The sequence below is a fragment of the Scardinius erythrophthalmus genome, assembly GCF_964197995.2.
Source record: "Scardinius erythrophthalmus genome assembly, chromosome: 13".
NCBI classification, from domain to species: Eukaryota; Metazoa; Chordata; class Actinopteri; order Cypriniformes; family Leuciscidae; genus Scardinius; species Scardinius erythrophthalmus.
In genome coordinates, this window is record NC_138233.1 from 33687987 (window position 1) to 33714910 (window position 26924).

Sequence of the window (26924 nt, forward strand, 5' to 3'; positions counted from 1 at the left end):
CCTCCTCCTCCTCCTCCTCCTCCTCCTCCTCCTGTTCCTGGTTTTGAGCCTCTATTTGGATTGTCTTTGTTTTTGCTTTCAATAAATACTGCTGCAACTGGATTTTCACCTATCTTCGTCCCTGCCTAAACGCAATCAACTTACTGAAACGTATCTCGTGTAATCGCTCAATCACTGTTTCAACCGCGGAAAGACATCAATAAAAAACAATGTCACGTAGCATTACATTTACCTCAGGCAAGACATTCATTCATTATTAACACAAATATTGATTTCGATCTTGATTAAGTATCAGTTCATACGTATATAGTAGTGCTGCACGATTAATCCGATCGCAATCGCGATGTCAAGCCTACGCGATTATATGACGCAAAATGCTGCGATTTTATATTAAATAAACAAATTAGTGCTGTTAACACAATTAACGCAGCATCTGTTAATTTTTGGCATCCTTTGGCTAGTGTTACATGATCCCGCTCTTATTCATGCAAATGCTTTTAAACCATTCATGCGCGATAAGACAAAAATGAACGCGCTGCCTGTGAATGTCCTGACAGTGACACACAGAAAGACTTGCGCTTAATATCGTGCATGTGCACAAAACAGCACGCCAGAATACAGTTCTCTTTCGAGCTTGAAATAACAATAACACACACAATTATGCCAAAATGTCTTTTTGTCGAGTATCTTCATAACATAAGAGCAGTCTTATGATGAACGTGAAGAGTTGTGACTCATGAGAGAATGAGGCGCATGTGAGATCCGCGTCTCTGACAGCAGCGGCTGGTCTTAAAGGGACAGTACACAGTAGCCACTAATTATATCTGTCGCTAAAGTTAATCAAAGAACTAAGGGAACAAAGAAAAACACTCACTGCTCTTGACTAAATAACTTTTTTCTTTAGGCATATTATCACTAATCTGTGTGTGCATTTATTTTCCTTGAGAACCAAGCAAGTTGACTCATGAAACCATTTGTTTATTATATCGCATATCCCAATCGCAATCGCAATATTGACCTCAATTATCGCAATATGACATTTTCCCCAAATCGTGCAGCCCTAGTAGCCTACTGTACATATAAGGGGAAACAATCTTTTGTTGAATGCAGTTTGCCTTTTTTAGCACTATTTTAATTCTATTCAATTCTGGATTTGCTTGCATTCACTTGTGTGTGCTTACATCCTAATATTTTTGAATGATTCTCATATAAGTCATTCACTTTTTTAAATTTCACATTTAAAAAATATAGTGTTTGATCATGTCTAAATATTTATTCAAATGCAAAACCTAGTAATAGGTAAGCAGTTATAACCTGCAATACTCTTTTGAGCAACTAAACTAGTAGATGTATATTTATTAAAGAGCCATACAGGCAACTAGTGGGTAAACCACGGCATTACAAATTAATTAAATAATTTTTCTGTCCACAAAATGACTCTAATTTGCCTCTTTGCATTGGAAATTAAAACCCTTTTCTCTATTTTAACCTTAAATACTACAATAATTGTAATACAAATGATTAAAAATATTAGAATAAAATAGTATTTTAAGTGGTAATTTAATGGACCATAACCTCTCTATCACTCCCCAAAATAAAATGATACTGTAAATGTCGTCAACATAAAAATTAATGCACACTATGCTGAAATGGTTACCAAAAATTGCAGCAAATACTTGTATAGTGAAGCTGTTGTCTATCCTGCTTAAACATTCAAATGTATTGACGGCGCTGGTTTGTTGGGAACTATTGAGAGATCCATGAATCACGTGACCACGTGGCGGCGACGCCGGCGAGATCAAAGCATGTCGCAACTCTGTTTTTCACAGAGTCTTGTCTCTTGTCTTGTCTTGTCTTTGTCTTTAACTGAGGCGCTAGTACGTGCTACAGTGATCTGTTATGCCTCATTAAGTGCGCCAAAATGGTAGCCTGAGAAAACCCAGACAAACTTCTGGCAAATTTAGATTTGCTCTGCAAGTAGTCTGGCAAAGAGCCCATTCAAGCCGATTTCTAATCCGTCCAAATCGCGGCACCAATCAGAAACGTTGAGGCGGGCTTTACACGATGACGATCGCTCTGATTGGTTTTAGGTCTATCCAATTGCACCCAGAGGCATTTGAGCGACATCCGTTGGTGAAGCGCACCAACTTTTAAATGCATTATTATATTCAAATTGCAAACATATGAGGACAGTCTTGGCCTACTGGCAGATGAACGTGCTACTACATTTCTCTCCGAAACGGTAGGAAATTAAATTAGATTTAATAGAGGATTTTAACTGTGACAAGATGATTGACAGGGCAGTTTACATGACAGGATGCACGCAACAGATCCGTCCGATAAAGATGACAAAGTAGTATGTCCCAAAGCTTGCCTACTTTTTTGCTACACATTCAAAAGTAAATACCTTTTCTTCACAAAAAGAGTACATACTTTTATGGCATAGTGTAACTTAGGCGAATTGGGACGCAGCATATGGCTTTACACGATGACGATCGCTCTGATTGGTTTTAAGTCTATCCAATTGTGCCCAGAGGCATTTGAGCGACGTCCGTTGGTGACGCCCCTTTGGAAATGAGTTATTAATGAAGCTTTGCCAGACCATAACTCAGTTACTACTGAGAATGGTCTGGTTTTAACCAGGCTACCAAAATGATATTTATTATTTGAATTTCGTATTAAAACTTACAAAATTTGAAAGCTGAGACTTTGTTTCATATCAAAAGCAGGGATAAATGTGTGATATTTGGCAACCCTGCTTTAATATTATTGTAATGTGTAAGTAAGGGCTCAATATGGTTTAGAATTAATAGTTAAAACTTTAAAAAAGCTTTAAAAAGCTTAAAAAGGCTTTAAAAAGGCTTTAAAAAGGCTTTAAAAGATGATGTACTTTAGTCTGAGAGTAGGCACTGAGGTTTTCCTATTTCACCAAGGTCCACTAACTTAGAAATTTCTGGCCTCGCCACTGCATCAAATGTTTCTATGTTAACTGTTCACAGACATTTGAGCACATGAATGCAATGACCAGAGTTTTGTTTAGAGCTCTATGCACTATCTTTTGTTCTGCAATCGTGTGAATGCCCTCATCATAACCAGCAAAGTGCTTACACAATGTAAATCACAGATTCATTAAGCAGTGTAGATAACATCATTGATTATAACGGAGCTTTGGTGTGATTGCAGAACTCAATCACTGATAAACTTGTGCTGAACTGAATTGACTGACAACTCTGGTGATTATAAAGGGAGTGTAATTTGTCTTAATCACAATTTAATTAAATATTCTTCGTCTTAATCACAACAATTGAATATGTCTTGTAATGGCTGTTCAATTTAATCAATTCAAATAACAGTTGTTTTTCATACTACTAAAAGGAACAAATGTAGGTTTTTATAATACTGTACAAATACCTCATATGTCAAAATATTAAGGAAATTTGATTCCACATTTCATGACCCCTTTAAATACTGCTGTTTATCATGTATCATTCAATTGTGTAGATTAGGATTATACATTTAAAAAGATATTACCTCATAACTTGTCTGCTAGCTATGGTTTCAACAACAAACACAGGGCTTTTTTAGCATCTTCTTCAAGTGAGAAATCACAGAGTAGTTCTGCCATTAAGTTAAACACTATAGAAAATATAGAAATAATTAGAATTAGAAATAGTTGTTTTTATTTTTTTAGAAATAGTTGCCAGATGTCCATATTCAAGCAACAATGATAAGACATAAAATTTGATTCATATTGGTTTAAGTGTAAAAATATGTAAACAGTGTTTTATATGTAAACAGGTTTTATATTCACATGATTGCTGTATTTTACAGGGGGCCAAGCACTGTTGGTGCATTTGCACTTACTGTAGTTTTTTTTTTTTTTTTTTGGAAAAGGGTTCTTGTCATGACTAATGAAAGTAGTGAATAGCACTACTCAATGTGAAAAGCACATTGATTATTGGGGGTCTTAAAGGTCCCTAGACCAAGTTTGAGCTTTGTCACTCAAACTCTATAACACCACCAGCTCTATAACACCAACAGCTCAAAATGTGACAATTCTATTGCTTAAAACTTTTGACACATGTGGTTTAGAAACATAATGTGGTTTTGGCTAATAACAAGTCACAAGTGTACCATGGTTGCACTATTATACTAAAAACTTTTTTACAATTAAAAAAATACCCCCCTAAGAGCATTCATCGTCAAGTCAAGTCATCTTCATTTATATAGCGCTTTTAACAACGTAGATTGTTTCAAAGCAGCTTTACAGAGATAAACGTATAATTTAAGGTAACAGAGATTGTTTTGGCTTTATAGCGGTTCTTTAATAAAGTTATTTTCCAGCGAAAGTTAGTTTTGATTGATTCGCTTCCGTCGCAACGATCATTTGATATTAAATTAGGGGCCGCTAAGACGACACCATTCTCTCTACACAGACTTTAAACGCGAACCTGTGATAAACGCTGACTTCGTCAGTCCATGCAGATGGAAAGTTGTTAAAAGCTTTTCCTAAGCCAAACCTTTATGCACATATGCATATTTTTAAGGAAGTCAATCATCAGTCCACACACATTCTGCTTGTGCAATGATAAAGTCCCTTCCAGTAGATATTCAAATCTTGAACAAAAGCTATCTGCAATGTGAGAGCAGATTCATTTTTAGTTCAAAGAAAACAACTTGTCAGGATCTGTCCATTAGTTATGGTAGTTATGACCATTGGTAGTTATGACCATTAGCAAGGCAAAGTAATGGCAGTCAATACAAAAACAGATGAATAGAGATACCCAGAAAACACGTTGATCCCTTTGATCCATACTAGGTCGCAGAACACATTTTTACAGATCTCGATCATGATCCAGTGAATCTACCTATTGTTTGTTATCAAATGATTCTTTAAACATATAGCCTACAATGGTTGGATCAAATGTACAGACACTGAGGACACAATTAAACAAAATGCAGACTACTAACACATGTATGATAACTCAAATCTTGTATAATTATTTATCATAGAAAGGTGTATGCATTATGCTGTTCACAGAATGAATATTATGTACCAGCAGCTCTCATAAACTGCCAGGACTCAAGAGAGATCTACACTTTAACCACCGATCTCACAGACATGCTGGATCATGCTCCCCACCAAATTTTTGATAGTTTGAAGTGAAGTGCGCCTGTCAATAACAAAGCTGAGATTAGACTTATTTAAGAGGGATGATGGACCAAATACAATTACATGTACTAGGATATGACATTCAGTTTCTTAGAGTGCTTTTTCCCACTTTTACAACAAATTACTTCATAGTCGCGTGGTAGAACGCCAAACTCTCCCGTCACACCCACACAGTGCTCACTCTTTCCCAATTTCAAATCACTGTCACCTGTTCCTCATCACTGCAGGACCAGTACAAAAGTGCACACCTCTGTCACTCATTGTCTGGTCTCGAAAATGGAAACAGACTCCTTACCTGCTCTACTTACCTTGTTGGTTCAGCTCATAAGCCCTGTTTATCTCCTGCCTTGATTACTCTGAGTCTCCTTCGTCTCTCCAAGAATCCTGTCTGGTATATCCTGAAAGAAGGCCAGACCAATAACTTAACAGCAATGAACCCAACAAGAGCTGGTGGATAACTTTTGCAGAGTTCTCACTGCACATGCACCCCCATCTGCACTGAGCACACCTGTCATTTCCCCGAGCTCTGCCTCACCACCTGTGTATGTTGCGAGTCCCATGGTCAAACCAGCACCCTACTGTGCCTTGGTGGAAGACAATGGCTTCGCCCTAGAGATGCAGCCGCATCGCTTCACCACTGAAAAGGCCAAAATCTCCTTCATCTTGTCCCTGTTGTCTGGACGTGCACTTCAATGGGCAGAAACACTCTGGAGCCAAGCTGGACCGGTCACGCAATCCCTCGACAGCTTCACTACTCACTTCTGGGTAGTTTTAGGACGCCCTTCAGGAGATTCTTCAGAAAGTGAACAACTATATAATTTACGGAAGGGAAAAAGTTGCTTTCAAGTTTTGTACCCTAGTGGCATTTAGTGGATGGAACAAGTGAGCACTACCACTGCTGCATCTCTCTGCCTACGATGACACAATGGGGCTGGAACATTTTATTCAGTTGTCTCTGCGATTTGCTCAAAACATTATAAATTATATGGAAGAACAATCGGCCATGCAGTCCTTCCATAACATACGCCAGCCAATAAAATCCAGTACTCCAGAACCAGAAGAGGAACCCATGCAAGTATACAATACTTACCCCGACTGAGCAGCATTGTCGGCTGACCCAGAGATTGTTTACATTGTGGTGCCAGTGGGCACGTTATTGCCTCATGTCTGGTCTGACCTCCTCGTCCCTTAGTGAGTTTTACCTGTCCCAAAGCTATTTTGTCACCACTTACCACCATCGTAACTCAAACTGCTTCTGATGTATCTGTTTAAATAACAGCTCTCATAGACTCTGGGTTAGTCTGCAACTTTATCTCCGAGGAACTCTGCCGCCAACTCAAACTTGTGAAGAGGATAAGTCAAGCCACCGACCAAGTCCAGTCAATAACTGGTGAACTGCTCAGGCGAAAAGCCTTCCGTCATTGTGTGGGTCCCATCAAGCTGCTAGTTGGTTGCCTCCACATCGATCTCTCGGTTCTGGAGAAATCCACCACCGGTATGATGATCCCATCCTCTCCTGGAAGAATGGAGACATCTTGAAGTGGGGTGACCATTGCATCCCTGACTGCTTTCCCAGCCATCCCAGTCCACACCACCAGTGGCCAAGACCATCTCCATAAATGTAATCTCTGTCGAAAGCCCCGTGGACAAACAGTCAGTCAAGATTCCACCCTGCTACTCCCACATCAAAGATGTCTTCTGCCCACAAAGAGCCTCTCGACTACCACCCCACAGACTAATGGATTGTATATAAATATATACCCATTTTTACTCCCTTAACAAAGGGCCATGGAGGAATACATGGAAGAGGCTCTACAATAAGGCTACATCCGCGCTTCAACCTCCCCTGCTGCTTCCAGGTTGCTGTTTTTTTTTTTTTTTTTCTGGCTAAAAAAGGACAGAGACTTTGAATTGGCCTTGTATCAACTACTACATCACAGTAAATACCGTTATCCATAACCGCATTTGTGGCACCTACTGGCTACTACAAGTACTGTCATGCTGTATGGGCTGGTCAACACCCCCTCCATATTCCAGGATTCATGAATGAGTTGTTCCAGTATTACCTCCATCACTTCGTGCTGATTTATATCGGTGACATCTTGATGCACTCCTGGAATCATCACTTTTCAAAGGTCTTCAAAAAGCTCAATGTGTACCAACTCTTCTTGAAAGCAGAAAAATTTACCTTTTATCAGTCATCAATCTAGTTCTTGGGCTACCATATTAGTGCTGAAGGGATTAAGATGGACAAGGGGAAGGTACAAGCTGTACGCACCTGGTCAGCACCTACCTCAGTAATAGAACTCCAGCACTTTCTTGATTTCTACAGAATTACAGGACCATCGCCACTCCACTCACATCACTCCCGAGAATCTGTCTTGGAGTCCCGAAGTCACCCATTCCAACTCCTCAAGCAAGCCTTTACCAAGGTTCACCTCCTAACTCTTCCAGATCCCCAGAAACCATTATTAGTGGAAGTTGACACCTTGACCAAAGGAATGGGAGCCATATTATCCCAGCAGCAGGGGAAGCTTTCCCGTCTCCATTCATGTGCTTTTTTCTCCAAAGAAACTCTCCCTGGTGGAGTAGAATTATGATATCTGGAAACGTGAGTTGTTAGCTATAAAATTAAAGAGTGGAGACACTGAACCCATCACCCTTTCACTGTCCTCGCTGACCATCGCAATCTCAAATACCTCCGAGATATGAAACAGCTGAATCCATGACAAGTAAGATGGGTGCTTTTCTTCACCAGATTCAATTTTGTTTACTCCTATCATCCAGGGACAAAAATGCCAAGGCCGACACTCAATCACATCCATCACATCCATCTGTTCAGTAAACAACTGTTTAGATTACTTACTGTCTTTGAGTCTGGTTTATCCTGACACTTAGACCACAATGTAAATGACCCAGGTTCAACACTTTTTTTGTTTGGCAGTTTGGCAGGTACACAGATTAATGGTCCCTGTGTAATTTAATTATTGGGCTGACAATATGGTTCATGCCGTGCCAAAGTCTGAAAACATGACTGGGTAGTTTGTACCATTTCTTTTCACTTAAAAACATGTAGTCCGTTGTGGCTAACAGGATCAGCAGCCAGGCAGACAGATAAGGCAGGGGTCAAGCACCAGTTTTTGCAGTTTATGAGGGTTAGATAAGAATTTTTCACAGTACTGTGAACAGCATAATATGTACAATATCAGACGTCATAAATCAAGACACATCACAGAGGCACATTTTTATTTATGTGCATTCTCATTAACAGACACAAAATTATTTATTTTTTTGTTCTCTGTTGTTTTGCTTTATTTCCAGATGTTTGATTCAACCGCGGAATGTCATACTCCAGGGCTCCCCTGTGGTAGTTAGAGCACATGTACACAAGGCATGTTAAATTATTGTAAAGTGTTTCCAAACAATAATAAAAAAATATTTTCAATTAATATCTAGGGCATGTTGTTGTCCAGATTAAAATGTAAAAAAATGTTTAATTTTGAAAATAAACAGCCTATTAACCCTCTGGGGTCTAAGGGTTTTTGGGGTCCTTGAGATGTTCTGACATGCCCTGACATTTGTGCTTTTTTCAGTTGCTTATAAACATATTAATGGCAAAGGTGTAAATACACTCTATTTAGCACAAACAGGGCTACCATAATATGTGAGCAACATGCATGTACATGTTTGTATTTTTGAGAGAAAAATGTTTATGCATGGTTATTGAAAAAAAACTAAAAACTAAAGTTTCTGAAATAAGGCCACAAAACACATACTAAATATGTGTCAATAAGACTTTTGACTAACAGATGTCGTTGCCTAGAGTTTTTTCTTCAAAATGATGTGAAAATCATCCTGCCTAATCATTCACATAAAACAATACATTGATTTAAATCTTGTAAAACACTTTTTGTTTGGAAAGGCAATATGCGCAAAGGGCATCAACGATCCAACACCATCATGCATATTTAGTGGTTCACACCTGAGGAGACAATGGGGCCCACATACTTAATGAGCCATTCATTCAGGTGTGTTACTGAGCCACAAGAAAGAATGCAAGAGCATTGGTTCACAGTTGGAAGCATCTCAATTTTTATTTATTTTTTTCACAAATTGTGCTTGCAAATTGTATAATATCCAAGGAAAACATGTCTAGTAATTGTGCAGTTAATTCTCATACTGTATTTTCAGTTTTGGAATATGTATCCTCTCCCCAAATTTGTCAATAATAAAACACAATAAAAATTATTTAAAGAAAATGCTTATATTTACCTTTTAAAATTTGTTTACATCTACCTTGTAAATATATATTTTTTTATTTAAAAGGTTACAATTACAACAACAATTCAAGTGTAATCTTTCTTTGTAAAAACTAAAGTATACATTTTATCATACATATTTCGAAGTTAAGGATTCATTACTTTGAATATAGCCTACATTGACAAAACATACTATATTTAACATATTAGCAAAAATTGGCAAACAAAAGCTTATTTGAGGTGGCAGATATTTTACAGTAAAAATATATAATCTATCCAAAACTAGTCAACGAAATGTTGTCTTTCATATGTCTGTAACATAGGTCTTTCGTTTTTATTATAAGGAACATAAATGTTAATTTGCAGTTTAATACGTTGCTTATACAAATACATTTTATTTCAACATATTTCAGTCGATTTTTACTCATCTCAGTATAGCAATATAGTTTGCTAAAAGCGGATCATTCATTCACACACAGAAACGCGATTCAAATTTAAACTGTCTTTTTGTGAGCTGTGGTAAACAGTGCGCATCTCTGCCGTTCATTCATTCACAAACAGAAACGTGATTCACTTGAGAATGAAAAAAACGTACTACAGTATTCCATCCGTTGCGAAATACCAGCACTTCTGAGGTACATTTTCCATTATTATTATTACGATAGTATTATTCCTCACAGCGCTGCGCGACGGTGTAAACAAGTACAATGATCTGAATAAACTTGATGTGTTTTCTCGAGCTGATATGGGAGCATTCACAGTTTGCATGGATTGCCTAATTCATTTGCATTTGAATAGCGCGTGCTCTCCGTGGGCGGGGTCAGATTAAAACATAATGAGCTGAGATGAGAACGACTGACATCTCTCTCTTTTCATACAGATTACATAAACAGAGAATATTTGTTTTTTATAAAAATTACATATTTTAAATTCATTTAAAAGAAGAGAATTCAAGCTTCATGCCTGTTTGTCTGTATGCCTGTTTGACTGAGTATTCGCTGAGTTATGGTTAATTTTCGGACGTGTTTCAGAATTGACTTCACTGACAGAGAGAAGGCAGAACTCACATCATGTTTGTTTTTCTTTATTTGGCAAAAAGCACAACACTTTGCTTTTATTGTGAGTATACACAAAAATAATACACACTTAACAGGATCGATTGATGTATAACACAAGCATATAAGATAAAAATAAATATTAGTATTTTGATTATTTTTTGCACTGATAAGAAAAAAAACGAGCCGGCGCGATAGCCGACCTCAGGGGGTTAAGTCAAATTATTTAAGTGTTTAGTGCTGTGCATAACAAGAAAATATGCCTCTAAACACTGATCGAGAGCTGTAATTCCAACCACAGCATTGCTGTAATGCTGTTTGCAAATATTCGTTGGAGCTGTGTTTTGAGAAATACCAAGTCATTAAATATAACAAAAGTCTACATGAAGATTATTAAGTTGGTCTTCTAAAAAAAAGCTGATTTCAGCTGATTGGCATTTTGTAACAGCACCACCTATTGGGCAAAAGTTTTAAGCAATTTTATGTCGTTCTTCTTTAAGTTCTTCTACTCGTGGCTGTTAAACCAGTTTGCCCTAATGCTATCACAGGGAATGCTACATGCTAATTCATTTTGTTATAATGGACCTTCTGCATTTTTGCTTGGCCCCTCAATATCTGCTTTCAGCTATTTGTATTTGTCTGTTTTTAGTGAATGCAAATGTGGTTTATAGTGAATACTCTCCATTTTATATTTTATAGCATAATATTTTCTTGTCATATTTACACTGTTGTGAATCCTCAATGCTTCACTGACAAACGGTGAAGTATGTTCTTGAATTTGCAGATTCATTGATAGCTATCATCTTGAGAAAGAGGGCCATTTTATATGGACATGGTATGAAAATGATAAAGGTATTTTTATGAGTGTTTAAAGTAGAATTAGTTTTTATACAAAATGCCATGGCAACGACTTTGAAATGCAACTATAACAAAGCAATTATTGCAAAAAAAAAAAAAAAAAAATCCAAACCTAAGAATATTGTTAAACAATACATAAAATAGGACCAAAGATGTTACAAGTAAAATAGATATTAAAAGAGATAGTTCACCCAAAAATTAGAATTCATTATTTACTTTCCCTGGTTTAGCCGTTCTTTTTTTTTCTTTTTCTGAAGATAAAAGGAGAAATGAAAAAATATGTCCTGCTTGTAATTGTCCATATAATGGCAGTGAATGGTGACCTTCTTCAAGAATGCAAAAGTATCAGAAAGTAATCTCATGTGATTTGAGCCGTATACTCCAATGGCCATGTTTACTAACAGATTGCACCAGCGCAATCCCTCTTTTGGCATTAAAAAACTACTGTCAGAATTTACTAAAGACACGCAGTGAAGAATTAGAGATGAAGAGGTGTGGATACATTTATTTTTGTGGCTGGCCTTATGCATTTGTAGGACAAATTCAGACAATATTTATGGGAGGAAAGGTTTGAAATAAATTTTGCAACGTGATTTACTAAGGTTTGTGAAATTAAATTTGCCATTATTTATAGGTGCACTAAACAAATTTTGAGAAACACTGCTGATATTTTGAAATCAATCCAAACATAAAAAAAGAGTATAATAAAGAGTTGATGTCTCTTTATTATAGCTGAAGCTAAGCAAAATAATGATTTGTGAAAAGTAAGGCAAATAAAGATGACAAGATTTGTGCTGAGACGGCTTCTCGAGCACAGTTCGGAGTTGTGGCAAGAGGGACTCGTCTTCGTTCCCTCCATCATAGAATGGGGGTTACAATTGTAACCAAGACTTTCCCTATCTGCCCGTCTCTTCGATGTTGTGTGGAAATACTGACACTAGGGGTCCCAATACTAAACGCCACAACTTACTGAACTGCGTTACAAGCCTTAGTGGTGCAGATGTTGGCAAGCTTTGCGTACCAAGTAACAAGTGCACTCCAACCCACTTGCAACCTTGTTATCATGTCATTGAGGGGAAAGGCTCTGAACGCCAAGTGCTACACCCTGCTAGTCGTCTGAGTTCTCCTGTTGGTAAAAGATCAAGAGTCAAGAGAACCCAAAAGTCAAGATGAAACCAGTTACATAAGGAGATTGTAGAATCTCACGAAGGAACTGGGTGTTGCTCAGTCCGCAGCTCTGCAGATGTCTGCTAACGAAGCATCATTCACCAAAGCCGAAGAGGCTGCGACGCCCCTAGTGGAGTGAGCCCTCACTCCCAAGCCATTTGTGGCACCTACCGGCCACTACAAGTACTGTGTCATGCCGTATGAGCTGGTCAACATCCACCCCCTCCATATTCCAGGGATTCATGAATGAGGTGTTCTGGTATTACCTCCATCACTTCGTGCTGACACTCTGAGCCCTCACTCCCAAGGGACCCAGTAAGCCAGGAGAATGGCATCCACAATCCAGTGTCCCATCCTTTGTTTGGAGACAGCCTTCTGTTCTGCTGACCTCCAAAGCAGACTAAGAACTGTTCAAATCGTCTGAAACTCTGTGCGATCCAGAAATATGCAAAGTGCTCACTGGGCACAACAGAGACAGGGCTGGGTCTCCCTTATCAGGAAGGGATTGCAGGTTCACCACCTGAAAGGGGAAGTGGGAACCTTAGGCACATAGATGAGGGTTGGGGTCTCAGGATGATTTGAGAGTCTGCCGGCCCAAACTCTAGGCACTTTTCATTAACTGAAAGGGCTTGTAAGTCCCCCACCCACCCTCTTGACGGTAAAAGCTCAAATGGATCTCTATGTTGGGCCTGTAAGACCACAGAGATATCCCAAGAGGGGACGAGGCATTATCCGTGCTTATCTCAGGAACCTGAAAATCAGGTCCGGACATACACGTTTGCCCTGGATCTTAGGTCAAAACCTCCTCAAAGCTAACAACGTCTCCCATCCCTCCACCGGGAGTAAGGCTCAACCCCAATTGAGCAGGTCAGCAGCCTCTCCTCCTTCCCTAGGTTGCCTGTCTGGGTTGAAGTCTTCTGATGGTTCTTAGTAGCCTGTTGACTGGTGGGCGGTGCCACCGTCCTGTGTGAGAAACGGTGTGTTGGTCTGGCTGCCAGTCCAGGCGATGGCTGGGCAGCCGGAGGAGGCAATATGGGTTTTATCGGCTCCATCTGTTTCTTGACTGCCAATAACGGTTGTGCAATGACTTCGACAGTGTCCCTGAATAGGCCACCTTGGGAGAGGTGCACAGAGCCTGCAGTCTGTGACCTTCCGTGACCTTCGTAGCCTGTAGAGCATAGTCAGTCACAGAACGCAGTTCCGGCATCATCTCTGGATTGACACCACCCTTTTGAGGATCTCTTAATACTTTTGCTTGGTAGACTTGCAAGATTGCCATAGAGCAATCTTGCAGAGGCAGTGAGAGACGAGGTAAACTTACATAAAATAATGCGGTATAAATGCCCTGCAATCGACTGTTCCACGTGAGGAACCTCCGAGTACCCCTGCACCGCCCCACCATCGAGGGTGGTGAGGATGGAGGAGCCAGTCTTCTATGTTTTCTTGAAAAGCCAAACTCATCCAGAAACTCAACCTGGAAAACACGTGGGAGTAGAGGAATAGGAGGTTCAGAGGGATTCACTTGGCGGAACGCTCTCATTTCATCCCCTTGCCCAGAGATAGAAGGACCAGGACGGGAAGCAGCTGAGGTGACTCTGTCTTTTGAAAAAGGTCACAACGTGCACATGGTCATGTTCTCACAGTGAGGACATAAACCATCCATAAAAGATGTCTTAGCATGAGCATGGCCCAAACACTGAAAGCAACGATCGTGGCCGTCCGAGGGGGACATAAATCGGCTGCACCCAGAAGGACATGGATGGAAAGCCATGATGGAAAATACACAATCCGCCGTGCATTTGATCTTTTAAAGAAAATTGCCTGTTTAAGATTGCTGCTGATGCACCCAAGATAACTCTCTGCACTTATGTAGCGTGCTGTATATCCAGCAGCGTGATGAGGAGGTGAATGGAATTTGCCTCTCAGTAAAAGAGACTCTGAAGAACAAAGCTGAATGAGTGAAGCACGCCAGCCCTATTTTATACCTGGATGTCAGGGGAGTGGCTGATCATGCAAATTTTACTCGCCAACTTCCATTGGCCTTTTATGAAAAAGTGTTTGGAGCTCCCAAGAGCAACCCCTAGTGTCGATATTTTGACACAACGTTTATCACACTATCAGAAAATGACATTAATTCTGTTCAATTTAAAATGAAAAAATCTAATAATCTATAAGTCTAGGCATATTTAAAGATCGATCTAAGACTCTTCATTGCCAGAAGTGGCCAAGAGCAGTCTGATCTGGCCTGTAGCTCCTGTGTGTTGAGCTACAGTATGTTGTTCCATACGCCAATTGGTGGATATTGTGTGACGCACAACAAATGTATTTAAATTCTGAAAGAGTGAATTTTAAAAAATCACACATTTTTGAAGGCCACATATCTCTCTTTAGTGTTTCCCTCCCATTTCAATTAATTAGACATGCTTTTTGATTACTACAAATTTTACACCGAGAATCCGTAACACGCCCACTCCGCGACACTTGTAGTTTCAAAAAATCCTAGGGGAAACAATCTTCAACAAGCAGATGCACAAATCCCATTAAAAGTGGTGAGCATTATACAGTATATTCTCCTACCAATGCTGGCTCTCTCTCCCATTGTGATTTGTGATCTTTCATTTTGAAAATGTTATGCTGATGATAAGTAAAATACAGAACATAACCTCTGTTGCTTTTAGCCTTTGTGAAGTGACCTTTATACATTTTTGTGTATAGCATGGCAATTGAAGATCCATTTTGCATAGACTGATTTAAGAGTAAATGAAATCAGACAGCAATCAGATCTCTCTAAACACATGAAACCACCACATGTGAATACTCACATGTGTAAACAATTGCACCACATAGAAATGACGAGTACATCTGTGCATGAGACAGAGGGAAGTCAGGGGGACAGGGAGGCCTTTCACTGCTGTTATATGGACAAGCGTGAGCAGAAGATTTGTGCTGTGAAAAAGAAAGGTGGGGGGTGAACTATCCCTTCAAGTGGCCTGAGTACTCAACACAAATGAACCAGAGCCCATCTACGGAGAGCCTGGCCACTCCCTATTAAGTCCTATTGTACCGAATTTTGGTTGTAGTTCCACCAGAGTTCCACTGGGGGCAATTGCCCATGAGTGCAAAATGAATGGAAGTCTATGGTTCCCTTTCGTCAGCAGGGAACTCCGACGCCTCGTCGGGGGAGTTCCCCTGACGAATTGGGATCACGCTAGGGAGACCAATTGCCTTCGAGTGAATTAAAACGAGCCAATGAACATTGGCATGCAATATTTGCATTCCGCAGCCCGCCTACCAGCGCGGGTATAAAGCCCGGAAGCAAACATTGCATCATTGCTTTTTTCTTCGGAGCCGACCGGTTGTGTCCTCTCTGAGTGAATGAGCTTAAGATTGTATCTTTCTTACGCTCTACGAGTCTGCTGTTTCAGGAGGGGATCTCTCTGTGTTGGTGAGACGGCGCTTCAGCGACCACGCGATTCCTGTCTGCCGGCTGCGTCTACACTGTTAATTCAAAAGCTGTTTTCACAGCTGGTAAACGGTTGAGTGCGCACAGCGGGCTTGCAGTTTCCCCGCTGTGTCGCCGCGTTGGATCCCTGTGTGCTTCAGCACAATAAAGAGAGTACTTTCTTCCTGAAAGAGCAACACGAGTGAAGATCGCGTCCTTTTCAGGATGACGTTTCACTCGTGTGTTTCTGGATGCGATCGTTTCCTGTCCTCATTGACGGCCACGACCAATGTTTCACATGCCTAATCGGTGTGTTGAAGCTGCGTTCGTGGGTGGTTCATGTTCTCTCGTGAGTGCATGACCACGTCGGCACGTTGTTCGTCTCCCCTTTTTAAAGGATTGAGCCGTTCAGCGTGCCGTGTGCCGTCGAGCGCCGGCTGACAGCGCGGGTTGTGGGACATGAGGGACCGAGCATTTCATTAGGGGCTCCAGGGAGGACAGATGTCGATTGCTACATCGGAGAGAGGGCTGTTATACTCTGAAAATGATGCTGAGTTCCTACTATAATGGTGTGTTCTCATGCTGAAGGTTCAGACTTGACAGCCACACTTTCCTGTGCTATTCTAAAGTGCCTGGATGTGTGTGAAAAATTTTGGCAGTACGGAAGCTTTTTGGTGCCAATATGGCAAGCCAAACATGCCTAAATCTGCAAAAGTTTTTCCTCTCTCACTACCCCTGCACTTTCACTGCACGTGGGTAGCCAGAAATGCATTTTCGAATGCATCCGTCCCCGGGATTGGTTTGCAGCGATCGACCTGAAGGACGCGTACTTTCATGTCTCGATTCATCCCAGACACAGACCATTCCTTCGGTTTACTTTCGAGGGTCGAGCATATCAGTACAAGGTCCTACCCTTCGGGCTGGCCCTGTCGCCCCGTGTCTTTACGAAAGTCGCGGAGGCGGCCATTGTTCCCATGAGAGAACAAGGCGTTCGCATTCTCAACTACCTCGACGACTGGCTCATTCTGGCACACTCGCGAGAGATGTTGTGCGATCACAGGGACATGGTGCTCCGGCACCTCAGTCAGTTGGGGCTTCAGGTCAACTGGGAGAAGAGCAAACTCTGCCCCGTGCAGAGGATCTCTTATCTCGGTATGGAACTGGACTCGGTCGCTCAGACTGCGCGCCTCACAGAGGAACGCGTCCAGTCGGTGCTCAACTGCCTCAAGTCCTTTCGAGGCAGGTCAGCGGTTCCACTGAAACAGTTTCAGAGGCTCCTGGGGCATATGGCAGCCGCAGCCGCATTAACGGCGCTCGGTTTGTTGCATATGAGACCGCTCCAGCACTGGCTTCACGATCGAGTCCCGAGGTGGGCGTGGCAGAGCGGCACGTTCCGGGTCAAAGTCACCCCGCACTGTCGCCAAACCTTCACCCCTTGGTTGGGTCCTGTGTTTCTACGGGCCGGAGTGCCCCTAGTCCAGGTTTCCAGGCATGCTGTGGTATTCACAGATGCTTCTGCCAAGGGTTGGGGGGCCACGTACAAAGGGCACGTAGTCTCGGGTCTGTGGACGGGGCCCCAGCTGCATTGGCACATCAACTGCCTAGAGTTGCAAGCAGTACGCTTGGCCTTGTGTCGCCTCAAGGGGTTTCTCAGACACAAGCACGTACTGGTCCGTACGGACAGCACTGCGACCGTTGCGTACATCAACCGACAAGGTGGTCTGCGCTCCCGTCGTATGTCGCGACTCGCCTCCCACCTCCTCCTATGGAGTCAGAAGCATCTGAGGTCGCTTCGTGCCGTTCATGTCCCAGGGGAATTCAATTGTGTGGCCGACGAGCTTTCATGTCAGCCTCCCCTTCCGGGAGAATGGCAACTCCATCCCCAGGTGGTCCAGCTGATCTGGCGAATCTTCGGAGCCGCACAGGTAGACCTGTTTGCCTCTCCGGACACGACCCATTGCCAGTGGTATTACTCCCTGACCGAAGGAACTCTCGGCACGGATGCCCTGGCACACAGCTGGCCCCGGGACTTACGCAAATATGTGTTCCCCCCAGTGAGCCTTCTTGCACAGACACTATGCAAGGTCAGGGAGGACGAGGAGCAGGTCCTTTTGGTAGCCCCGTATTGGCCAACCCGGACTTGGTTCCCAGAACTCATGCTCCTCGCGACAGCCCCTCCTTGGCCGATTCCTCTGAGGAACGACCTTCTTTCTCAGAGACGGGGCACTCTATGGCACCCGCGTCCAGACCTCTGGAAACTCCATGTCTGGTCCCTGGATGGGAAGCGGAGGTTCTAGATGGCCTGCCACAGGCAGTGGTAGATACCATCTCTTCAGCTAGAGCCCCCTCTACGAGGCGCCTCTACGCTCTGAAGTGGAACCTGTTCGTCGGCTGGTGTTCTTTCCACGGGGAGAACCCACGAACTTGCCCGGTCAGAGTCGTGCTCTCCTTCCTACAAGAGGGGTTGGAGCGAAGGCTGTCTCCCTCCACTCTCAAAGTGTATGTTGCCGCAATAGCCCCACATCACGATGTAGTTGACGGTAAGTCCGTGGGGAAGCACGACCTGGTCATCAGATTCCTCAAGGGTGCTAGGAGGCTAAATCCACCTCGCCATTTGCACCCTGTACCCTCTTGGGACTTAACTTTAGTGCTTAGAGCGCTCCAAAGTCCTCCTTTTGAGCCTTTGACGACAGTTGAGCTTAATATCCTGTCCATTAAGACAGCGCTCCTGTTAGCATCGGCTTCCTTCAAGAGGGTAGGGGTTCTGCAGGCTTTTTCGGTCGACGAATCGTGCCTAGAGTTCGGGCCTGGCCTTTCTCATGTTACATCGAGACCCCGGCTCGGATATGTGCCAAGGTTCCTACCACTCCCTTCGGACCAGGTAGTGAACCTGCAAGCGCTGCCCCAGGAGGAGGCAGACCCAGCCCTAGCTTTTCTCTGTCCCATCCGGGCCCTCCGGGTTTATATAGACAGAACGCAAAGCTTCAGGACCTCAGATCAGCTCCTTGTTTGTTATGGAGGCCAGCAGAAGGGGAAGGCTGTCTCCAAGCAGAGGTTAGCCCACAGGCTAGTGGATGCTATCACCAGGGCTTATGAGTCCCAGGGTGAGCCCTGCCCACCCAGGTTGCGGGCTCACTCCACTAGGAGTGTTGCCGCTTCCTGGGCTCTGGCATAAGGCACCTCGCTAACAGACATTTGTAGAGCTGCGGGCTGGGCGACACCGAACACGTTCGCTAGGTTTTATAGCCTACGTGTGGAACCTGTTTCCTCCCGAGTACTTGCTATGGCCAGTAATTAGAGGGAATAGGTGTGTCGGCTTGCGACGCCATTCCGTGAGCGGATACGTGCGTCTTTTTGCTCCGTTGGTTACCCAACAAACGGCTAACCTCGTGAGTTCCTCCATCACCCCCTCCGGTGCCAGGCGTTGCGGACTGCCGGCACCAGGTCTGCTACCTTCAGTAAGGAGTTGCTAGTAGACTGGGTGCCTTTTCCAGTGGTCCCTGCGGTGACCCATGATTGCCACGTGCAGTTCAGCCGTGTCTTCCCCTTGACAGACTCATTCTGTCGTCCCTTTTGAGTACGCTCCTCACTCCTCCGGACTGGGACTACCTTCAAGGACTGCCATATGTTTCACTACCCTACGTGATTAGTACATGTGTGTATTTGAGGGCCTTCCTCTAGGCTGCCTCAGCTTACGCAGCGTTCCCCCCCCATTATTATTTTCCTTGGGGACGGGCACGCTTTCCCAGTGTAAACCAATTTCTACTGATTGGGTCTTGCGGAACAGCAGTGTGATTCCCTAGCTAGCTCCCGCAAAATTTCTGGAAACTGCTGCAGGGCTGTAGCTTAGTTGGGCGCTGGAAGGGGCCAGCACCATGGCGTTTTGGTAGGGATCCCAATTCGTCAGGGGAACTCCCCCGACGAGGCGTCGGAGTTCCCTGCTGACGAAAGGGAACGTCTCGGTTACGTATGGTAACCCTCGTTCCCTGAGTCCAGGGAACGGAGACGCGTCCTCCCGTCGCCATGTTGCTGTACCTTCGCGGAGGGCTGGACACTGTTCGGCTCCTCAGCGAAAAGCGATGATGCAATGTTTGCTTCCGGGCTTTATACCCGCGCTGGTAGGCGGGCTGCGGAATGCAAATATTGCATGCCAGTGTTCATTGGCTCGTTTTAATTCACTCGAAGGCAATTGGTCTCCCTAGCGTGATCCCAATTCGTCAGGGGAACTCCCCCGACGAGGCGTCTCCGTTCCCTGGACTCAGGGAACGAGGGTTACCATACGTAACCGAGACGTTTTGCAAGTTCAACATGGGTTATAGTTGGAAAGTTGAATGAACGAGTACTTATGTCCTTTCGATTTCTTACAGGTTGAGTTGTTGCCCATAACACGCTAGCATTCTGCTAATGAACGCTGATTGGTCAGTGAAGGACTGATTGCGACCAGAGAGACCGCTTGATGGCATCGTGGCATTTGAAGCGGGACCAGAATGTTAAGGTGGACTTTTTCGCCCAACAACAAAACAAAAACTCTTCTAGCACGTGTATTTACCTGTGTCAGCTGTGTTGTCGATGCCTCGAGAGAAAAGAAAGTGCAGAGCGCGAAAGCACCAAAGTGACTGAAGGATTGCCGTAAAGCAGTATCTCTGGTCGTACGATGTGTATGATGTCATTGACATTTTAAAAGACTTTTTAAAGCAAATAAGTGACTCTAAAAAATCTAACACCCAGCAATTTGTAATTTCTTTGCATCTCCTTTCGAGTACAACATTCAAATTACTAGACAAAAAATTATATCCTGAGAAAAGTGGATTTTGAGGGGTATAGCTCCATAGACCTCCATTCATTCTGCACTCGTCCTGTGGGCGCCCATTTGGTACCAGAGTGGAACTGCAACCAGTTCAGAAGCCGGAAGTTTACGGAGAGTGGAAGTTCTCCCCTTATTAGACATTCTCTGAATGAACTAAAGCAAAAAGATTGTGTTTCAAAATGCCATGGAAACTTTTTTTTTTTTTTTTTTTTGCTAGAAAACCAACTGCCTATTTATGTTTATATATATTTATATTTGTTGGTTCTGCTTATATCATATAGTTGGAAAAATTTGATATATTTTGAATTGCTTAGAATCATGTTTGACTGTAGTTCCTACTTATTGATTTTGTCATGACTATGGTAAATTCTGCTAAAATACCATAGTTACTGCATAGTACTAATATTTGGACACATGATGACCTACTGTAGAGGCCAGTTGGTTACAGAAATGTGGCTCAGAAAATTTAAACAGAATAACAGAAGTCAGTTCTGAGAAAAGCTTCATCATCATTGGTTTGCAGATACCACTTGGTTTGATATTTTGTATCCAGTGCAGTTGTATATATCAATGAGAAGTGACAGTTTCTTAAAATAGTAACTGTATTAACTATGGTATTTAGTTGGTAACTGTGGCTAGTCACCATGGTACATTTTAAGGGCTGTACTGTATGTTGTGAAGCATGATTCATCATCGCTGTGCATTGATTATTTTGATTATGCTTTGAGCATTGACATTCTCTTCCCATTGGCTACATTTTTGTAATTTCTCAAACATCTCCTGTCTCTGTCTTTTGACTTTGTGCTGAGCAGGTTTGAGCCAGAGCAGGTGTGTCTCCCCATCGGACCCCTCGTCTCAAGGACCCTTTCTGCTCTCTGATGACACACAACAATCAGATGTAGTCGAATTCCATGTTTCCAGATCAGGACAATCTCCATTCTGGCAAAACTTTAATAAGTTCACATCGTTAAAAAATGGGAAAAAATAGTGTCTGTATGTTCCCAGCAATGAAGTTCAAGTGTATTTTTTGACAGTAAAAAGACCATGAACCTCCATCTGGAGATTACTGACTGACTGACTGACAATCATGACCCTGATATGATCAAACCTGTCAAGCGCCCAAACAAAGATGTACCGTATGCTGTTTCATTCACCATTATTGTATCTTCACCAATTCAACTTCGCCTTGTTGTATTTTGGAGAAGAAATTCAGTAGAATTGACCAGCATACGGTGCTTTGTGTCCTGCTGTCAATGACGGCCATCAAATGATATTTTTCTCAAAGCTTGTGGATCAAAGACCTTTGCTCCACAGTCTCTCTGTCTGCAATTTAACAGTCATGAGGATACTTATGTGTACTATACAGTACCCTTCATTAGCAGGATGTAAGACTGTAAGCATTACATACAATTAACCAAATCGCCTAAACAGGGTATTGCTTTCTAATTTACAAATGTGATCTTGTCAATCAGAGTTTGACAATAAGATTATTCTTAGTATTAGTTAACAAGCATTATTCCAGATTTGTGAAAGTGTCACAATCTTGTATCATGCTCTCCTCGAATCTCACATGTTGTATGATATTGACTGAACTCATTTCATATGATAAATAGATGTTTTTGTATGTCTATAAAAGGTAAAGTAGATTTTTGAATTTGCCTCCAAAGGGGGTTATTTTTGACTGTATTATATAAGTACTCTGTAGTAAGCACACTGAAACAATTCATATGCATTGTATTTGAGTTTTTTTATTTGTTGTTGTTGTTGTTGTTAATTTGTAATAGCTCTGAATACTATTTATTATTATAGTTAATGGCAAATATTGGCAAATATTGATATGTTGTTTTACGCATACAGTAATGTGCAGAAGTCTTGGGCCATGCATATATATATATATATATATATATATATATATATATACTAATTACCATTCAAAAATAAAGGTAATTTATTAACTTTATGGATATGTTATGTTTTCTTTGTCTAATGCCATGTCATAACCATAGCCATATGGCCTAAGGGTTGTGTACAGTGCTGTGCATAGAGTACACTACACATGTATTATTGTATGCCTATGAGAAGAAACTTCATGACTGTTGATAGACTCCAATTGAAATTTTCAGTCCCTCTGGTAATTTAGTAAATGAATGTGAATGATAGGCCTGAGAAAATCAGCAAAACAATCACTGAACAGTTGTCTTGTAGTGCCACAGCACAGGGGTGTGGAAGAAGTGGAAGAAAGGTGGGACTCAGATCTGGTGCTGCACTATCCTGCTCTCTTGTGGACAACCAGTGCACTCAAACCTTCAATACTGATGAGACACAGTAGACTGGCTTACTCAATATGTCTGAATGTTGGTATATGATTTAGCAGTCAAATGGTGTACATCGGCTTCTCCCTTCCTGATGATATGCAGTGCATTGAAATCCACAACCTTTAGAGAGCGGTTTTCTTGCTTTGAATTTCAAACGCGATCTGATCAGGCAACAGTCCATTTAATATTGTTTGTTGAGAATGTGTCTAACAGCCTTTTATGTGATTGATTGCAATGCATTTACTTCACATTTATGTATGTTACTGTAAATGAAGACAACTGACGCGATGAAGTGAAATATTTGTTCAGCATCTTTTCTGGATTTTTCTTCAGGTTTAAAGTCTAACGTTCAAGAAGAAACCCTACTGAAATTTAAAAATAGCCTGCATCCACATTCATTTATTGGTGATTGGTGAATGAATAGGCTACATTTGGCACAATGCAAATTTGCAATGCATTTACTTTGCATTTATGCCTGTTACTGTAAATGAAGACAACTGACGTGATGAAATGAAATATTTGTTCAGCATTTTTCATCAGGTTTAAAGTTTAACGTTTCAAGACGAAACCCTACTGAAATTTAAAAATAGACTGCATCCACATTCATTTATTGGTGACAGGCTACATTTGGTAAAATGTGAATTAGACAATGTAAGCAGAAAATGTGGGATGTGAAAATTGGTTTGTATATGTGCTCATATCTATATTTAGAGACACCTAAGCAGTTATGTGATTAAATCATAACTATATAACATATGGGTGTTCAGTAATAATGCACTTTCTTATTTACTTATGAATGTTTAGTATGAATTTACATATTGTCAGCTGTAATGATGTGCTATGTTTTAAAGTAAAGAATGAAAAAAAGTACTTTCTGTTCTGTTTTAATTGTAATGACTTAACCAGTGTAAATGACTACAGTCACTTTCAGTTATAGTTTTAGTTTCATTATCAAGGAATTTTAGTTTCTTCTTTTTCTTGTTTCCTTTGTTCTATGTTCCCATTTGTCATTGGTTACCATGGTTATTTATTATTAATTAGATCACACCTGTTTGCATTTGAGTTCATTATCTTATGTACAGTATATAAGCCCTTCAGTTCATTTAGTTCTTTGTCTGATGATGGTTGTGTTTTAGCACACACTGTTGCATTGTATGATTGGATTGGATTACTTCATTTCTTTTCTTTTCTTTTCTTTTCTTTTCTTTTCTTTTCTTTTCTTTTCTTTTCTTAAAGAAAACGGTATTGTTTGAACTACATCTTCTTCTTCGTCATCCTTTGCTGACCTACCCATGACAGAACACCAGACCCATGAGAAAGAATTTGGAGATTGCGGCAATTAGTATAGATCCAGAAGGAACATTTCATGGGCCAAGATCTGGAGGACTATGTGGAGGAGTTTGTTAACATCTGCCACCACGCCACATGTGATTGACCTCCCATTATGGAAGGTTTCAGGTGCGGGCAGGACGATGAGATTCGCTTCCTGATGCCAAAGGGTGATACCTGCTGGACCTTAGAAGAGTACATCAACTTCGTTCTGTGGGTGGATTGGTCCTCAGTTACAGTAGGCGAAACTATAAAGGATACCATCTCCATCGTCCAGCCCCACCTCGCTCCCGTCACCACACCAGATCCCGAGCCCGGCCAGCCACCTCTGACGCCGTGCAGGAAAAGATGCCAGAGCCCAGAACAGATGGAGAGCCCGAGCCTGCCGCGATGAAGGAGCCAGAGCAAGGAACTGAACCCACCATTGCTCCGACAGAATGAGTCCCCCATGTAGCAAATTAGCTCAAAAGATGTATATATAATTAATTATAAATATTTGAATTATTTTTAGAATTGACTGTAGCATAATTAATAGTATTATTATTTAATCAGTTCAGCCAATGAACAGAAAGCATAATCAATTATTAATTCTAGGAATTCCAGGATTCTTCCTGGCCAAGAAAGAATAACCTTTTCCAACTAAAGTAAATAAAGTACTAGCGGGGTAATAGCATAGGTATGGCTAGATCAAGATGTTTAAGTGACTTCAATATTTTTGTGTGTGGCAAACACAGAGACAATAAAGCGTGGATATAATGGTTTAATAAACTAAACTACTGTAGGCTACACACACAACTAAACTAAGCAAAGATTGTATACAGAATCAAGAAAGTAAAGAAAAGGGAAGAAAGAGAGAGAGAAGAAAAGAGAATGGCAAGATTACAATGTTAACCACAACCATCGAGAAACATCAGAGAATCAGGGTCACCTTAAAGGGGCACAATAACTTAGAAAAGCATCTAAAGGCAGCGAACAGGTACTTGCATTGACTTCAGATGTTGAACAAGTCCAGATGCAGGAGATTCTTGAGATTCTTGCTGATTTTGCCAGGAGTGCGCTGAAGACATTTAATCCAAATTTGAAAATGAAGTTGCCGGAAGGAGACAGGAATATAGTGTCTCAAAGAGATTGAGCAAAGATCTGAACTAATCATACACTATTAAACACTGACCGTTTTTTTAAGATTTTATTTTTTACAATGACTGTCAGCTACGGCTGCCAAACAAAAACCGTAAAAATAGTAAAATATCCTAATTTAAATGAAGTGCAAAAAACTTTTACAGAAATTTTCCTTAAATGTTTTACAGAAAACGTCTCGGGTTACTGGATGTAACCCTGGTTCCCCGAGAGAGGGGAACGAGACGCTGCGTCTAATATAAACGCTACGGGGAATGCCTTCGGCATGCGTTATCTGAAGTCACTATACAACTATTCCAATCTGGATTGGTGTGCGTCATCGTGCGTCATGACGTTGCATGTGACGGTGACCCGGACGCTATATAAGGGTCACAGGAACAAGGAAATGACAGCTTCGAAAAAGGTTCAAAGCAGCTGTTCTCAGGGCGCCCCGAAGGTGGGGAGAGGGGACGCAGCGTCTCGTTCCCCTCTCTCGGGGAACCAGGGTTACATCCAGTAACCCGAGACGTTCCCCTTCGTTACGGGGAACTCCCGCTGCGTCTAATATAAACGCTACGGGGAACGAGTACCAGCTAGCCCCCACCGAGAACAGGCGCCCCTGGTGTGAAACATCTGGCACACTCAAGAGCACTAAAGCAAGGGAGAGTGAAAGATCCAACTGTTCTAAGAATTTTATTCTTTCTTGTTTGGTGTACAAAGGGAAGGTTGCATCAACAACCTCGATATTAAGGTCCAAGTATATAGGCCTGATTAATGACAGGCAGAACACTTAACTCCTAACACCTTTTTAGTGGATCATCTCTGGAAGCCTAAGAGGCTCTCTTGCTTACACCGCACATGCAACGAAGGATGAAGAGCCTGAGGAATTTTTAGAATAGCCTCCGGTACCTTGGTTACCGGGGAGAAATATCTCAAAGAAAGCTAACAAACTCCCATTTAATACCCTATATAGATATACTCTGCGGAGCCGAATAAAGGCTCTAAGCAATTTAATATGATAGCCTGCAGAGACAGGGTTCATCCAGATTTTGACGCAGCATACAGAGGCAGAAAGCACTCTGAAGGTGAGGATCATTGCTAAGGACAGGGGAGAATTTATAGAACCCACTATACTAGGAATTTTATTCTTGTCTTTTTTGGTGTAAGAAAAAGGCTGAGTTAACAGCCTCAGAAGTGAGGTCCAATATATACATATGCCTAAAAAGGCAGGACACTGACTCCAAGGCACCATTAGTGGATAACCCTAAAAGCCTAGAAGGCTCTCCTGTCACACTTATAGCAACGAAGGATGAAGAGCCAGAGGAAATCTTTCCACAGACCTGTCAGCCTGCAAGGATAACAGGATTCATCCTAGAAGGCTACAGGGAAATATGGAGGTCATG

The 26924-nt window shown here is 41.9% G+C and overlaps 1 protein-coding gene across 4 annotated transcripts in view; it reads left to right on the forward strand.

The window, feature by feature from the left end:
* arhgef9b (Cdc42 guanine nucleotide exchange factor (GEF) 9b) overlaps window positions 1–23930 on the forward strand; it is a 204930-nt gene extending 181000 nt beyond the window's left edge. For 3 of the 4 annotated variants that reach the window (XM_081383248.1, XM_081383247.1, XM_081383249.1), the window contains one exon: window positions 21574–23930. In XM_081383248.1, coding sequence (XP_081239374.1) covers window positions 21574–21749 — 176 coding nt within the window. In that variant the 3' untranslated portion in view covers window positions 21750–23930. The remainder of the gene's footprint in view (window positions 1–21573) is intronic. The other variant, XM_081383250.1, reaches the window with a different exon arrangement.
* The last annotated feature ends 2994 nt before the right edge of the window (window positions 23931–26924 follow it).